Source organism: Oncorhynchus keta, chromosome 17 (assembly GCF_023373465.1).
Source record: "Oncorhynchus keta strain PuntledgeMale-10-30-2019 chromosome 17, Oket_V2, whole genome shotgun sequence".
In the NCBI taxonomy this organism is placed as follows: Eukaryota; Metazoa; Chordata; class Actinopteri; order Salmoniformes; family Salmonidae; genus Oncorhynchus; species Oncorhynchus keta.
The window spans coordinates 16,960,199-16,977,246 of NC_068437.1; the positions used below are offsets into that span (position 1 = coordinate 16,960,199).

General features: G+C 44.2%; 1 protein-coding gene across 2 annotated transcripts in view; it reads right to left on the reverse strand.

The window, feature by feature from the left end:
- Positions 1 to 639: 639 nt before the first annotated feature.
- Positions 640 to 17,048, reverse strand: part of shisal1b (shisa like 1b) — a 64,030-nt gene continuing 47,621 nt past the window's right edge. For both annotated transcript variants that reach the window (XM_035790790.2, XM_035790791.2), the window contains 2 exons: positions 11,575 to 11,882; positions 640 to 3,627 (listed from right to left, as the gene is read on the reverse strand). In XM_035790790.2, coding sequence (XP_035646683.1) covers positions 3,623 to 3,627; positions 11,575 to 11,882 — 313 coding nt within the window. In that variant the 3' untranslated portion in view covers positions 640 to 3,622. The remainder of the gene's footprint in view (positions 3,628 to 11,574; positions 11,883 to 17,048) is intronic.

Genomic DNA, 17,048 nt, shown 5'->3' on the forward strand with positions numbered 1-17,048 from the left:
CAGAAAAGGAAGAGTGTGAGGGACAGACTGGTGGGAGGAGGAGAGAACAGAAAAGGAAGAGTGTGAGGGACAGACTGGTGGGAGGAGGAGAGAACAGAAAAGGAAGAGTGTGAGGGACAGACTGGTGGGAGGAGGAGAGAACTGAAAAGGAAGAGTGTGAAGGAAAGACTGGTGAGAGGAGGAAACCAGAAAAGGCATTTTGAACAGAGGCAGAGGTGAGAAGTTTGGAGAGAGAGAGAGAGAGAGAGAGAGAGAGAGAGAGAGAGAGAAAGCTGATTAATGAAAAAGTTCAAAGGACTTCCTGCTAACAAACCTTGACAACTCCTGTGATGCTCTGGCCTCTCACACGCTCCCCCAGCTGTGGCAGACAGGTTTTGTCATTTAGAACAAGGTGTCTCTGTCTGTGTCTGTCCCTGTCTGGCCTGTCATCTCCTAGCCTTAATGATGCCTGTGCCTCTGGCCTGGCTGCCTGGGTCATGTGATTCACCAGGCTGGGAGTGTCAGCTACAGGCCACTGCTTTGACTCAGACAGGATGTTCTGGCCAAACACAACCTCTGAAACTTGATTCAACTTTTATGTTTTTGGCTCCCAAGTTGTGCTGAGATTCTGCATTTGATAAAGAGCAGAACACACTCAGGAATGTTTAAACACACTGGAAAAGATACATCTTTATTTCTCCCTGGTGTAACAATACAAAGTTAACAAGTGCAGAAACAATTCAGCTTCTAACTGTACATTCTAGTGGGTAATACATAGACAGAACGTGGTGCAGGTCATCATCACCACACCCACAGTGAGGTACCGACCAATCACTACAAAGCTTCTGTGCACAAGTGGAGATCCACTGTAAGGCAACTGTTACTACAGCAACCTCAAGACTAAAACATAAGTGCGCTGCCATCCTTACAGCAATGCTTACAATATTGACTATGTCACGTCAAGTCCATGTTAAGAAAGCAAAACAGAAAGTCAGATTTGCCTTGTAAAACAACAACACCACAGAGCTTGTTTGGGCTTCCAGTTTGGGGAGGGCTGCAGTTTGGCTCCCCATTATCATTGCTACGATAAGAGGGGCAACTGTTGGGCTGTAGCCTACATGACATGTCTGCCTACTAGGGCAGGGGCATTACCCTAGTTATCACCACTACATATTGTCGATGGGAAGGGAATTCCCTGCTCACAGCCTTGTTACAGCAAAACAGCACTGGGGTTCCGGGGGAGACGTGTGTTCCCGAGCACATCTGATCTCTGCCAATTCCCCTGTTTTGAGGCCCAATTAAATCCCCTTTTGTACTGCAGAAGCTGTTTAAAATTCCTTCTCCTCCGGGCTTCCTTGTTGCTGATGCTGCCTCACTTTCTGGGGGGGGGGGGAAGAGAGAAAGGAAAGCAGGACGAAGAGATAGAGCGCAATTAGCACCTCCACCGCTCTCCAGCCCAGGCCAATTATTTCAGTTGGGCACATCGTATCTCAGCAAAAGTTACAAGTTTGCTGGAACAAACATGCAATTAGACTATACGGAAGTTAACTATCTCAAACTGGCCAAATCTGAACGTTATTGCTAATCATAAGAGATCCCACTGAGTATACCAAACATTAGGAACACCTTCCTATTATTGAGTTGCACTGCCCCCTTTTCCCCTAAGATCAGCCTCAATTCGTCACGGCATGGACTCTACAAGGTGTTGAAAGCGTTCCACAGGGATGCAGGCCTGTGTTGACTCCAATGCTTCCCACAGTTGTGTCAAGTTATCTGGATGTCCTCTGGGTGGTGGACCATTCTTGATGCACACAGGAAGTTGTTGAACGTGAAAAACACAGCAGAATTGCAGTTCTTGACACAAACTGGTACGCCTGGCACCTAGTACCTCCTACCATACCAGGTTCAAAGGCACTTCAATCATTTGTCACCCTCTGAATGGCACACATACACAATGCACGTCTCATTTGTCTCAAGGCTTAAAAAATATTCTTTAACCTGTCTCCTCCCCTTCATCTACACTGATTGAAGTGGATTTAACAAGTGACATCAATAAGGGATCATAGCTTTCACCTGGATTCACCTGGTCACTCTGTCATGGAAAGAGTTCTTCATGTTTTATACACTCAGTGTATATTGTCAGCCATGGTCATTGTTGTAACAGAAGATGGTAACATTTTATTTTTTGGGGCCTGCACACTTCAGAGAATTTATGAAGCCAGATGTTGACAAAACAATTGATTTAAATCATTGGAATAAATTGGCAGGTTGAGTTTGCCGTTTTAGTATATTGGGGATAGTTGTCCTGCTCCTCCTGCATAGTGGCTGTTCAGGAGTATTGGTGGTATTTCCAGTAACTCCCAGAGAACCATTTATGGGTCTGCCCTCTTGGTTGGCCCCTACCAACGACCCTGTAGTGTATTTCCTGCTGCACGGTGTGTACAGTGCAGGAATTCTCTGCACATAATGTACCGGCTAAGCTGCAGCCAGATCGCAGGTTACAGCTCCAGAATTGGGTTAGAGTGAGTAGAGACATACCCTGGTACAGTACTATATACCGCCTGGTCTTCCCCCATCACACTCCATCCCCCTCCCAGTCTGCTGACCCGAACAGATGCTTTATTCTCTCACCCCTCCCAACACAACAAAAACGGCACTTTATGGATCAATACGAAAGTTCATGTCAGAAATGAGTGAAGTGTTGAGCTTCATCCCCTCCCTGTGCACTACACTGCAAAAAGTTACATTTAAGCAAGCCTAAATAAAATGATCTGCCACTGACGTTAGATAATTTAGCTTGGTTTGAAGAAACAAGAAAGATATTTCAATAGAAGATATTTATACTTGCTTAGATTTCACTTTTTTTTGTTGCAGTGTAACACCTTTCAGTGGGAACCACGTAAGTGATTATTTTGTCAGCACTCCATTCTCCCTAATTGCTGAGCTGACAGGTGGACTTGAAGGGGAGGGGCCACCGTATTCAATTAAGGTTCATTATGCTGAAATATGTCTGTTCCATAGACTTCACCGTCCAATTAGATCTATCCTCAGCGATTGAGCCAGTCGATGTCCTAATTTTAGCTCCAAAGAGATGCTAAGCATCATGGTGAATCGTCGTAAAAAGTCCCTGACTAGTCGACATTAAATAAATCACCAAGAGATACACTCACTACCTCTTCTGACTACGACTGAATTTAACCCCACACAGCAACAAAGTACAATCAACACTCAAACACACACATTAAACAAAGCCCCCCTTGTTCAGTTGATCAGTTGCGCTTTCAGTTTCCCTTGGCGTCCTCGTAGAACAGCCTATGCAGGGGTTCTTCACGGTCAGTTTCAGTGCCTGTGACCTGTTCCTTAACAGTGTTTGGGTAGCAGCAGCTCCATTCGCCAGGACCTTTCATAGTAGTCTAGTGTTGACCTTTGGCCTGGTTCCGTTGGTCCAGTGGTGGAGGTGTTTAGAGGAATGGAGGCGAGCAGGTCCTATTAGCTAACTGCTAGCTCCGGCAGGGACAGCCACCCTGTGGTATGTTACTGTGTAAATAATCCAGCCAGACAGAGACAGGTGTCGGAGCTGTGCTATCTTCTGCGGCGTGCTCTGCTCAACATCGCTGCTCCATCCATTCATCCTCTCGCAGCTTCAGTCTGAATGGAACAAAAAGGAAAGTGACATAGTATTAAAACCCTTGGAACAGGAGTATGGAACCCATCACCCAGCTAAATTAACCAGCCACATATACTGTAGTCTCAGCCTTCTCCTTGTTTGCATTGCACAAGGCCAGTGGGGAAAAACGCAAGACATCGTTATTGTTGTGATCTATTTTTAATTGAAGTGAAGAAAGGAAGAAAAATCAACAACCATTCCCCTCCCTGATGATTCCTCTCCACCAGGCTGTGTTGTGTTGTGCATTTTTTAAATGTAAATTAGGCCACCATATGGAGAGTGATCCTCTCTAATTGGACAGGGCCTGGACATGCTGCTCTACACACACACACACACACACACACACACGCACTGGGAAAGATAGGTTACCTTCTAAATGTAATCCATTACAGTCACTAATTACCAACTCAAAATAATCTGATTACTTTCAGTTGTTTTGGATTACTTTCCCCTTAACAGCCATTAGAAGAAGAGGACAAAAAAGATCCATCAAGTGTATTTGATGTGTCGTCATAGTGGTCTGTGACTTGTGGTCAGACTCGTTCAGGTGGAACAAACTATTAAACGTATGCTTTTTTTCCCAATGCTGAATTGAATGTCACTGGGTAAACAACCTTTCTGAATTTAAAAGTATTCCAATAAGTAATAATCTAGTTTTCAAAAGGATCTGTAATCTGATTACAATATTTTTGCTGGTAACGTAACTGATTACAAATAGTTTTTTTGTAACTCCCCAACCCTGCAAACACAGGACAGCATTCACTTGATTTAATTATTCACTACTCAGTCATTACCACACAAAACACTTCAGCTAAAGTTGTGGTTCAAAGATAATGTGTGAATATGCAGGAAATAGACACAAGCATTGATCACGACACTTGTGGAGAATGTTTTTTACATGAAAGCTGTTTGAAGCTATCAAGCATATTTCTGGAAGAATCTGGCATGAGTGAGTGGTATCTGTGTGATATTATTGTGTCACTCACTGCTCTGGCAGACTGGCAAGCAGATGGGTGCTGTAAGTGAGGTGGGTGTAGGTGTGTATTCTGCCATATGGTAAAGTACAATCAAAGCAATGTACCAGACATTGACCATCTGATGAATCATAAACCAGTCTCCATTTGCCAGGCGACAGACTTGCCAATATGATATCTCAGTCACAGAGACCTGACTGGAAATGGCTGTTAGGTGACAACCAAGCAGATGGCTCAGCTCTGAGTCAGGGCCTGTAAATGTGATGACAGATGCCACCTTGTTTGGACCACTCTGGTTGGCTGACCTGTGCAGGCCTCTTGAAGCAGCCAGGTGGGCAGGCAGGCACCACCCAGGAGGTGGGTGGTGTAGTATATAGCGCTTGGCCACGTTGCTGTGATCTGATGCCAAGTTGTCCTGGCGTTGATCACCGTGGAGATAGATCTTCACCATGCAGTATTAATATGATATGTAATGTTGCTGGCTGCCTACACTGTTTTCACACTGTCAATGCTCTTGTAGCTGGCATATCCTCACTCATCAAATCAGCATACACTCATGTATTGTTAATTCCATCAACAAACATACTGTAGAGAGGGAATGGATTTTTCGCTTCTTTTTTTTACATGACACATTACACACCAAACCCTTAGCAGTCATATCGTCTCTTACTGTGTTGTCAAACCTGAATTAAACGATATTGGATTTCATGCTCTGAAGCATCATACTAAGTTTGTATTAGCACAGGCATGTGAAGTGCACCAGTAATAATAGAGAAGAACTGAATCCAGGACCTCTGGTCCGGCGTCCATCAGACATGGGGCGAAGAGGGTATCGAGAGAGTTAGGTGGTATCACCCCGCCCCTGGGCAGAGAGAGCTGGCCTTAATAATCAGACGTTTTAACCCGACCTGAGACTTTGTAACCGTCAGTCGGACATCCCGTTTCATTCCTGTGCGACGAGTGTTTTTATCGCGTGGTGCTCGGAGCGTCCAGGAACAGCTGTGTTTACTGCCGTGGAAATGCTTGCTACCAGGTCTCCAGTGGACCACAATGTCAAAAATAAATCACGTATGTGGCCATGTGCTCATGTGCTCTCCGTGCACAAATTAAGAAGCCACAGCTTCTTATCAATCACGGCGTACTTGATACTGCCATGATCCCACTATTCATATTCTTTGTTATACTTAAACAAGGGCATTTCTTGTCTGTTATCTATATTGGACACACCGGATTACTGTAAATACATGACTCTTTTTTCCTTTTCCTGATCAATGCGTGTTGTCTCTTCTTTTTAGCCAGAACACACAGTACCTGGTTAAGCCGTCTGTATTTGTTTAAGCAGATTTTTGTTTTTTATAAAGGGCATTTATCTATCCACGGAGAGAAAGTAATATCAGATTCCCAGGCCGCCTACACAGAGCCTGTAACAGATCTAAGGCTGTGCACACATACCAGCCTTCTCAAGTAGCCTTATGGCAAACAGTCTTCCCACACATTCATTTGCCAGGCTGCAATTCCTCCACAAGAGGAAGTAGATACAGCGAAATGATCTGATGCCCCAGTTCTGAGACTCCAACCAACAAACATATGTCTAAGTACAAGTCTAATTCTCCGCCATTACCCTTCATCCTCCCTGACCCTGGGGGTACAGCTCTGTCCCTCGCAACTGAACTCAAGGTCATCTGATGATGACGACGACGTGTTGTTTGGGCAACAAATTCTGGAAGCTATTCAGTCACAACTGGTTAGAGTTTTCAGTGTAAGACAATAGCAATGTTATTTTAAATTCATCCCAGAAAAACAGCTTTTGATTGAACGGAGCCTTTGTTCTCTGTCATCTCAATGATTTTTTTGTCATTTGGAAGAGAGCATCATTTTTCATTCATAACTTTGTACATTATTATGAAAATATCATACTAATGAATGTTTACAGAAAGTATACATGGTATGAGCTGACTAAGCCAGAGTAAGCCTGGTCTACATTTTTTATTTAACCTTTATTTAACTAGGCAAGTCAGTTAAAGAACCAATTCTTATTTATCATGATGCCTACCCCGACCAAACCCTAACCTGGACGACGCTGGGCCAAATATGCGCCGCCCTATGGGACTCCCAATCACAGCCGGTTGTGATACATCCTGGAATCGAACCAGAGTCTGTAATGAAACCTCTAGCACTGAGATGCAGTGCCTTAGACTGCTGTGCCACTCGGGAGCCCAAATAGCAAAATAAAATAGACATACGTCTCTATTTTCAGAACAAGCTCATAGTGAAGTTAAAGAACTCAACGCAATCTACACCAACCTTATGGAGTCACAACGCAAAGCACTGACTATCAATCATCCATCACAACACCTTATTCCTGACCCAATTCTGATCCACTTTCAAAGACCCCATGATTTGTCTGAAGTTGGGCTGTTGCCTGTCGGTCAAGTAGCCCTGGCTGGAGTTGGGCTGTTGCCTGTCGGTCAAGTAGCCCTGGCTGAAGTTGGGCTGTTGCCTGTCGGGGTCAAGTAGCCCTGGCTGAAGTTGGGCTGTTGCCTGTCGGGGTCAAGTAGCCCTGGCTGAAGTTGGGCTGTTGCCTGTCGGGGTCAAGTAGCCCTGGCTGAAGTTGGGCTGTTGCCTGTCGGGGTCAAGTAGCCCTGGCTGAATTTGATGAGGCTTCTCAGACTGAACTGACGTCTAACGTTGTAGTTAAAGGGGCAGTGCTGATAACAACTTGATTTTCCTGTTTTATTTGTTTTTATATTTCCACACCATGAGGTTGATATAACACTCTGAAATTGTGAAAATGATGATAATGTCATTTTTGAGTAAGAGCTGTTTGACCGTTCATCAGGGTATGGGGGTGGGCATTAGACCATCCTATCAACCAATCAGGGCTGTGTATGTAAATATCTTCACATTTGTCTCATAACGCCCACTTGATCAGACTGAGCATTTTAATGACCAAAAGAGGCTCAGGAATCAATTATAAAAAATATATTTTGGAGTTATTTTTATGAAATAAACACAGTGATTTATTAGACATACAGTGATGATTTAAAAAATACAATTAAAAAGACTGCATGGGGGCTTAAAAGCATGTATTCACCACTAGGACAGATAGTATCTGAGCTCCTCGATCATGGCCGGTTCTAATTAGGCATATATTCATCAATACTACAAGTGCTATGGACATGTGTCTCTGTGGACATGTCCCAGTGGTAGTTAGGCATTAGGTATTCACCACTAAAATAGCCCGAGGATCCCCTTCCACTGCCAAGCTCCTCTGTCTTTGTCAGATTCTGTCTGTCATGGTCTGGCATGGCCACAATCCCATTTGTCATATCCCTGCCCTCATTAAGTTATCATAGACAGTCAGAGAGATGGCTTGGCCCAGAGGTAGGTATGTAGGTAGGTAGGTAGGTAGGTAAGGTAGGTAGGTAGGTAAGGTAAGGTAAGGTAAGGTAAGGTAAGGTAAGGTAAGGTCTGTCTGTCTATCTATAAGCCATCTCCTGGACCTCTAGAGAACATCTGAGACAGAGATCGGTTTGAATAATTTACTTTTTTAGCCAAAGATTTAGGTTGTTCTGACAGTGTTTGATCCAGCTGTTCTTTGAATACTTTGATGATAGATATGTGTGTCAAGGCTTGATGTGTGTCCCAAAGGTACTACAGTATTTAGTTGTCTCTCACTTTTCTCCTCTCTCCGAGTGGTGTGAGTGACTGAAGGGGCATGTTGGGCGAGTGTATGGTATCGAGCAGGTCCTTGCATGTGTGTGGGGGGAGAAATGGAGAGAGCATAGGAGTGTGTGTGGGAAGAGATGGCACAAGCGTGTGTGTCTGTCTGTGTGAGTGTGTGTGTGTGTGTGTGTGGGGGGGGCAGGTAGGTAGCTGTGTGGTGTGTGTGTGTGTGTGTGTGTGTGTGTGTGTGTGTGTGTGTGTGTGTGTGTGTGTGTGTGTGTGTGTGTGTGTGTGTGTGTGTACGTCTATATATGCGTGTGTGTTTGCGGGAAAGGTTACAGCAGGTGAGTACGTGAGTGTGTGGGGCGGCTCAGTGGTTCAGATTCCCTGTCAGCCTACGCAGCTGATGGGGGAGGAAGGACTGCTGCTGGAGATACCAAACCTCTCCTTATGGAGACATGTTGCTCTGATGGTCTGCTATGGTAACTTTCCCTTAGCAACATCGTACCGTTCTACGAGACATAATGAGGATGAAACAACGTAAGATGATGAACCCCGAGGGAGAATGTGATTGGCTCCCTCGTGCTTTTGCTGTTCAGAATGAGATCATCAGCAATTGTCCTCTCTGCCCCATCTGTGCCTTCCAGCAAAATAACGCAGAAACATTTATCATTTGAATGTGTTAGTGTCCTGACCCTGACAACTCTATGTCCATACTAGAGGTCGACCAATTATGATTTTTCAACGCCGATACCAATACCGATTATTGGAGGACCAAAAAAAGCAGATTAATCAACCATTTTATTTTTTAAAATAATGACAATTACAACAATACTGAATTAACACTTATTTTAACTTAATATAATACATCGATAAAATCAATGTAGCCTCAAATAAATATTGAAACATGTTCAATTTGGTTTAAATAATGCAAAAACAAAGTGTTGGAGAAGAAAGTAAAAGTGCAATATGTGCCATGTAAGAAAGCTAATGTTTAAGTTCCTTGCTCAGAACATGAGAACATATGAAAGCTCGTGGTTCCTTTTAACACGAGTCTTTCCCCCTTCTGATGACCAGGTGGCGAATCGCATCTCTGCATGTCTGGCAGACATATCAATGTGGATGACGGATCACCACCTCAAGCTGAACCTCGGCAAGACGGAGCTGCTCTTCCTCCCGGGGAAGGACTGCCTGTTCCATGATCTCGCCATCACGGTTGACAACTCCATTGTGTCCTCCTCCCAGAGCGCTAAGAACCTTGGCGTGATCCTGGACAACACCCTGTCGTTCTCAACTAACATCAAGGCGGTGGCCCGTTCCTGTAGGTTCATGCTCTACAACATCCCCAAGTTCTCTCACGTCACCCCGCTCCTCCGCTCTCTCCACTGGCTTCCAGTTGAAGCTCGCATCCGCTACAAGACCATGGTGCTTGCCTACGGAGCTGTGAGGGGAACGGCACCTCAGTACCTCCAGGCTCTGATCAGGCCCTACACCCAAACAAGGGCACTGCGTTCATCCACCTCTGGCCTGCTCGCCTCCCTACCACTGAGGAAGTACAGTTCCCGCTCAGCCCAGTCAAAACTGTTCGCTGCTCTGGCCCCCCAATGGTGGAACAAACTCCCTCACGATGCCAGGACAGCGGAGTCAATCACCACCTTCCGGAGACACCTGAAACCCCACCTCTTTAAGGAATACCTAGGATAGGATAAAGTAATCCTTCTCACCCCCCTTAAAAGATTTAGATGCACTATTGTAAAGTGGCTGTTCCACTGGATGTCATAAGGTGAATGCACCAATTTGTAAGTCGTTCTGGATAAGAGCGTCTGCTAAATGACTTAAATGTAAATGTAAATGTCTTCAATATTCCCAGGTAAGAAGTTTTAGGTTGTAGTTATTATAGGTATTATAGGACTATTTCTCTCTATACGATTTGTATTTCATATACCTTTGACTATTGGATGTTCTTATAGGCACTTTAGTATTGCCAGTGTAACAGTATAGCTTCCGTCCTTCTCCTCGCTCCTACCTGGGCTCGAACCAGGAACACATCGACAACAGCCACCCTCGAAGCAGCGTTACCCATGCAGAGCAAGTCTCAGAGCGAGTGAAGTTTGAAACGCTATTAGCGCGCACCCCGCTAACTAGCTAGCCATTTCACATCGGTTACACCAGCCTGATCTCGGGAGTTGATAGGCTTGAATTCATAAACAGCTCAATGCTTGAAGCATTGCGAAGAGATGCTGGCAAAACGCATGAAAGTGCTGTTTGAATGAATGCTTATGAGCCTGCTGGTGCCTACCATCGCTCAGTCGGACTGCTCTATCAAATCCGTCTTAATTCAAACATAATAACACACAGAAATACGTGCCATAGGTCATTAATATGGTCGAATCCGGAAACTATAATCTCGAAAACAAAACATGTATTATTTCAGTGAAATACGGAACCTCTCCATATTTTATCTAACGGGTGGCATCCATAAGTCTAAATATTCCTGTTACATTGCACAACCTTCAATGTTATATCATAATTACGTAAAATTCTGGCAAATTAGTTCGCAATGAGCTAGGCGGCCCAAACTGTTGCATATACCCTGACTCTGCGTGCAATAAATGCAAGAGAAGTGACACAATTTCACCTGGTTAATATTGCCTGCTAACCTGGATTTCTTTTAGCTAAATATGCAGGTTTAAAAATATATACTTGTGTATTGATTTTAAGAAAGTCATTGATGTTTATGGTTAGGTTCACGTTGGAGCAACGACAGTCCTTTTTCGCGAATGCGAATGCGCACCGCATAGGACACGCTAGATAAACTAGTAATATCATCATGTGTAGTTAACTAGTGATTATGATTGATTGTTTTTCATAAGATAAGTTTAATGCTAGCTAGCAACTTACCTTGGCTTCTTACTGCATTTGCGTAACAGGCAGGCTCCTCATGGAGTGCAATGTAAGGTTGCAAGATTGAATCCCTGAGCTGACAAGGTAAACATCTGTCATTCTGCCCCTGAACAAGGAAGTTAACCCACCGTTCCTAGGCCGTCATTGAAAATAAGAATGTGTTCTTAACTGACTTGCCTAGTTAAAATAAAGGTATAAAAAAAATAATAATAAACGGTGTCCAAAAATGCCGATTTCCGATTGTTATGTAAACTTGAAATCGGCCATTCCGATTAATCAGTCGACCTCTAGTCCATACAGTACAATGTAATAGTGTAGACATGTATATAATGCACAATGAGTCTGAGTGGACATCCACTGAATGCTGGCAAAAGAGTGACTCACCAGACGGTGGGGGCGTGCTAGGGTTCGTGGGGCTCTGGTCCTCTCCTCTGAGGCTGTGTCTGGGGTGCTGGTGGCTGAGGGCCATGGGGTGACCCTGGGTCTGTGCCTGGGTCTCATTCTCCTCTCCTGGGACTGGCTGGTGCCACTGGCTCCTGGCTTTCTTCAGCCAGCGCCCACCCAGACCCCACTTCTCCAGGTAAACCCGACACAGCTCATAGTTCATGGCCGAGTAGTAGAGGAAGTCCAGGGCTAGCAGCACCATGACGAAGAAGCCATAGATCCACACTCCCACCAGGGCTGTGTAGTTACTGTAGAGGAGCGATAGGGGAAATAGAGAAAGTGAGAATGATAATATATAATATATGTATTCCCCTTTTTTGTATGCATTTTAAGCATATTTTTTGTAAACATATGTTATGTTTAAGAAAGTGTTCCTGAGATGTACAGGGTGATTTGCCTATCCATCTTAATAAATCTCTCTCTTCAAAACGTTGGTCCCAGTTTTTCATCCCAACACATTTATTAAAGCATTTCACACTCCATAAGGATTTATGTGGTCCACATTAGCACCTTCTTCAGATTCACGCTCCGCTCCATAAATCGCCTGTACGGTAAATGTCTGCAAATAGTTTCCAATTACAGTATACCTGTCACGCCCTGATCTGTTTCACCTGTCCTTGTGCTTGTCTCCACCCCCCTACAGGTGTCACCCATCTTCCCCATTATCCCCACAGTATTTATACCTGTGTTTTCTTCCAATTTGTTTTGTTTGTTCAAACCTACCAGCGTTTTCCCTTGCTCCTGTCTTTCCTATAGTTCCTGTTTTCTAGTTTCCCGGTTTTTACCTTTCCTGCATGACCTGACCCGCCTGCTGTTCCAGTGCCTTACACCCTCTCTGGATTATTGACCCCTACCTGACCTGACCCTGACCCGCCTGCTGTTCCAGTGCCTTACACCCTCTCTGGATTATTGACCCCTACCTGACCTGACCCTGACCCGCCTGCTGTTCCGGTGCCTTACACCCTCTCTGAATTATTGACCCCTACCTGACCTGACCCTGACCCGCCTGCTGTTCCAGTGCCTTACACCCTCTCTGGATTATTGACCCCTACCTGACCTGACCCTGACCCGTCTGCTGTTCCAGTGCCTTACACCCTCTCTGGATTATTGACCCCTAACTGACCTGACCCTGACCCACCTGCTGTTCCAGTGCCTTACACCCTCTCTGGATTATTGACCCCTACCTGACCTGACCCTGACCCGCCTGCTGTTCCGGTGCCTTACACCCTCTCTGGATTATTGACCCCTACCTGACCTGACCCTGACCCGCCTGCTGTTCCGGTGCCTTACACCCTCTCTGGATTATTGACCCCTACCTGACCTGACCCTGACCCGCCTGCTGTTCCGGTGCCTTACACCCTCTCTGGATTATTGACCCCTACCTGACCTGACCCTGACCCGCCTGCTGTTCCGGTGCCTTACACCCTCTCTGGATTATTGACCCCTACCTGACCTGACCCTGACCCGCCTGCTGTTCCGGTGCCTTACACCCTCTCTGGATTATTGACCCCTACCTGACCTGACCCTGACCCGCCTGCTGTTCCGGTGCCTTACACCCTCTCTGGATTATTGACCCCTACCTGACCTGACCCGCCTGCTGTTCCGGTGCCTTACACCCTCTCTGGATTATTGACCCCTACCTGCCTTGACCTGTTTGCCTGCCCCTGTTTTAAAGAATACACTTTAGTTTCTTCAACACTGTCTGCACCTCGGTCATACCTTAAAGCGTGATAATACCTTGATGAACAGCATTGTGAACGACACTTGTAATAAATGTCTTTATACGTTTTTTATTTATATTATTATGGAACAGAGCTGTGCATTAGAGAAATGACTACCCAGGAAGGGGATTGGGTCCTATCAGAGTTCAGAACTCAGCATCAGTCAGCTTTAAATTATCTCTCTGACCCTGAAAGATAATGAGATAATATTATTATATTACTGCTTTCAAGTGAGTTTGATTATTTGGAGGGAACACCATTCCTTATTTCGGGGAGACTAATGAATAATGGGCTTTTCCAAACATTTCCTTGGATGGTGTTGTGGATATTTCAAAAAAACATTTAGAATTATTCTTTCGTTGTACTTGCTTTGCAACTGCACTCAAACCCATATGAAAACCATGTTTACCTCTCCTCTCCTCACCTCCCCCTGTGCCTGTGTGACATATAGCTGACATATAGCTGTTTGCATGGTTTAGTCTGTGGTGATGTGTACATTTGTCTATTTAAGAGCAGCAGGGCATCCTTCCAGCAGTGCATTTGATTTAACCTTAAAGTAAGCAAACCTAACTGTTTGGACAGCCATCAGAAACAAATGTCAGACAACGTTAAACAAGCGAAAATGAAAGGACAAATAGCTGAGACTGATCATGACACAGACACAAAGAATTTCCTAAGAGATACACATAAAGTAATCATTTGCTAATCCCAGTGACTCGTCCAATCGCTGTCCGCAGTAATAGAATATAACACTCTCATGCCCGTAACAATTTAGCCATGATGCTCAGAGTCCCAGACACAGAGCTATGGCCAGTTTAATCTGAGGCCAATGGTAAATATCACCACTTCAACTTTGCAGTCCAGAGGTGAAGAGGTGGAAATGGCCTCCCATCAGCCACTAGATGAAATATCCTGGCCTGCCGAAGGGAATGTGTAACTGGTCTCAGAGAGCACCCCGCTGACAGGGTATTAGAGGAGAGACAGACAGAATAAGAGAGAGAGAGAGAGCTCTGACAGAGTCTGTGTTTCTGTCTGCCAGTGTCCTCATAAGGTGCTCCTATACACACTACGGGATGTCTCTTCTCTTCCTGAGTTCCACTCGATTGCTGCAGACAGAGCTGTCGGTCTCCATAGAGATTTGTCTTCAAGTCTATCTATGTTAGTGTGTCTACTTAGATTAGTGTAGTGTGTTGTAGTATATATATATAGTACGCATTGGTTGAAGCTCAATATTAAAATCAAATCGCCCTACCATCATATGTAAACCAAATAACGTTAATTCACCCCATTCCATACAAATGTGCGTAACCGCAACATTCAAACGAGGCTACAAAGAAAACTAATGGGACTGTAGCGACTGTGTTGACTTCAAAATCGGGAGAGTGAACTAGGTTTCTATTCAAGCGTTGATCGACATGGTAATGGCTCTATAGTATTGGAGAAAAGTTGAAAAAACGGACCCTCCGTTACATCTTGTCTTACAGTCTCTCTCCACCAGGTGTAGCACTTCTCTCATCCTTTAAAAACAGAAAATGGACAGTGACGGGGGTAAGGGGGGATGCGATCATCATTCCCAAAGCCGCTGTTTACTTCTAAGATCACTTTAGCACCGCCCTAAAAACCCGATTCAAATTCGACACAAAACTTCAAATAGGTATGTAATGACACATTATATAAACTCTTTATAGTGTTTTATTTACATTTTAGAGGCGATAAGGTGATAAGTTGGACAGATCGAGTGAAAAAAGCTATTTTCTCACACGACATCCCTCCTTCTCACTATCACACATTAGTTTCGCTTCCCCATCCGACATTTTTAAAAAGACCTGACGGGGTTCATTGCCTGCTTGAATTATGCAGAAACGGGCAACGTTTAGGTCATGTAATTGAATATGTTGGAAAGGGGAGAAATTGTGCTTTACAATGGTATTGACATTACAGATGATCTGGAAGTATTACGTTTTTGGGGCGCTATAATAAGGTCAATTGTACGGACCAAGGCGATGTACGAGTTTACGTGAGTTTACGTTATCACTCTACCAAGAACCACTATACCGGACGTTTGACGTGCCATTAGCATCATATGGTCATTAGACACATTTTCCCCCAAACCTAGCTCAAATTCTAGACGTCCAATTAAAACGAGGTTACATTGCACATAAGGTGACCTTATTTTGTATTTTTTTGTGTGTACTTTTACCCCTTTTTCATATTTGGTGCGAAAAGTGCAAATCAATCCCAGAACAACAGTAAAGGACCTTGTGAAGATGCTGGAGGAAACAGGTACAAAAGTATCTATATCCACAGTAAAACGAGTCCTATATCAACATAACCTGAAATGCCGCTCAGCAGGGAAGAAGCCACTGCTCCAAAACCGCCATTAAAAAGGCCAGACTACGGTTTGCAACTGCACATGGGGACAAAGATCAGACTTTTTGGGGAAATGTCCTCTGGTCTGATGAAACAAAAATAGAACTGTTTGGGCATAATGCCCATTGTTATGTTTGGAGGAAAAAGGGGGAGGCTTGCGCGACAAAGAACACCATCCCAACCGTGAAGCACGGGGGTGGCAGCATCATGTTGTGGGGGTGTTTTGCTGCAAGAGGGACTGGTGCACTTCACAAAATAGATGGCATCATGAGGATGGAAAATTATGTGGATATATTGAAGCAACATCTCAAGACATCAGTCAGGAAGTTAAAGCTTGGTCGCAAATGGGTCTTCCAAATGGACAATGACCACAAGTATACTGCCAAAGTTGTGTCAAAATGGCTTAAGGACAACAAAGTCAAGGTATAGGAGTGGCCATCACAAAGCCCTGACCTCAATCCTATAGAAAATGTGTGGGCACAACTGAAAAAGCGTGTGCGAGCAAGGAGGCCTACAAACCTGACCCAGTTACACCAGCTCTGTCAGGATGAATGGGACAAAATTGTAGGAAGCGTGTGGAAGGCAACCCGAAACATTTGACCCAGTTAAACAATTTAAAAGGCAATGCTACCAAATACTCATTGAGTGTATGTAAACTTCTGACCCACTGGGAATGTGATGAAATAAATAAAAGCTGAAAGAAATAATTCTCTCTACTATTATTCTGACATATCATATTCTTAAAATAAAGTGGTGATCCTAGCTGACCTAAGACAGGGAATTTTTACTAGGATTAAATGTCAGGAATTGTGTAAAACTGAGTTTAAATGTATTTGCCTATGGTGTATGTAAACTTCCAACTTTAACTGTATCAAACAAGTATTTTAATATTCCACAATTATTATCAGATTAACTGTTTTGTACAGATAATTATCAGACTCAAGTTACAAACGCTGGTAAATGCTCAAACACATTTAGTGATTTTTTCCCCCATTGGGCCTTAACTAGTCCTGTATTAGCAGATATTGACGCCTTCAGTGGGGGCAAAAAAAATGTCTGTAGCACCACCACCCCCAAACTACTTCTTGCAGCTATGGTCTGTCCTTTTTCTAAGAGATTTAAGAAAGCTCAGGGTATATTTGAGTTTATTTGGTCACTTTCATTGCTGTGTTTTACTGTATTACAATGTATACTGTATAATCAACGTCCAGTGTAAAAGCCAAGTTTTAAGTGAGAAGTAGGTATTGGTTCAAAGCAGAAAAAGAAAGGAAATTTACATGAGCACCACAGCACGTACTCCACCAATTTTTTCCAGCACACAGC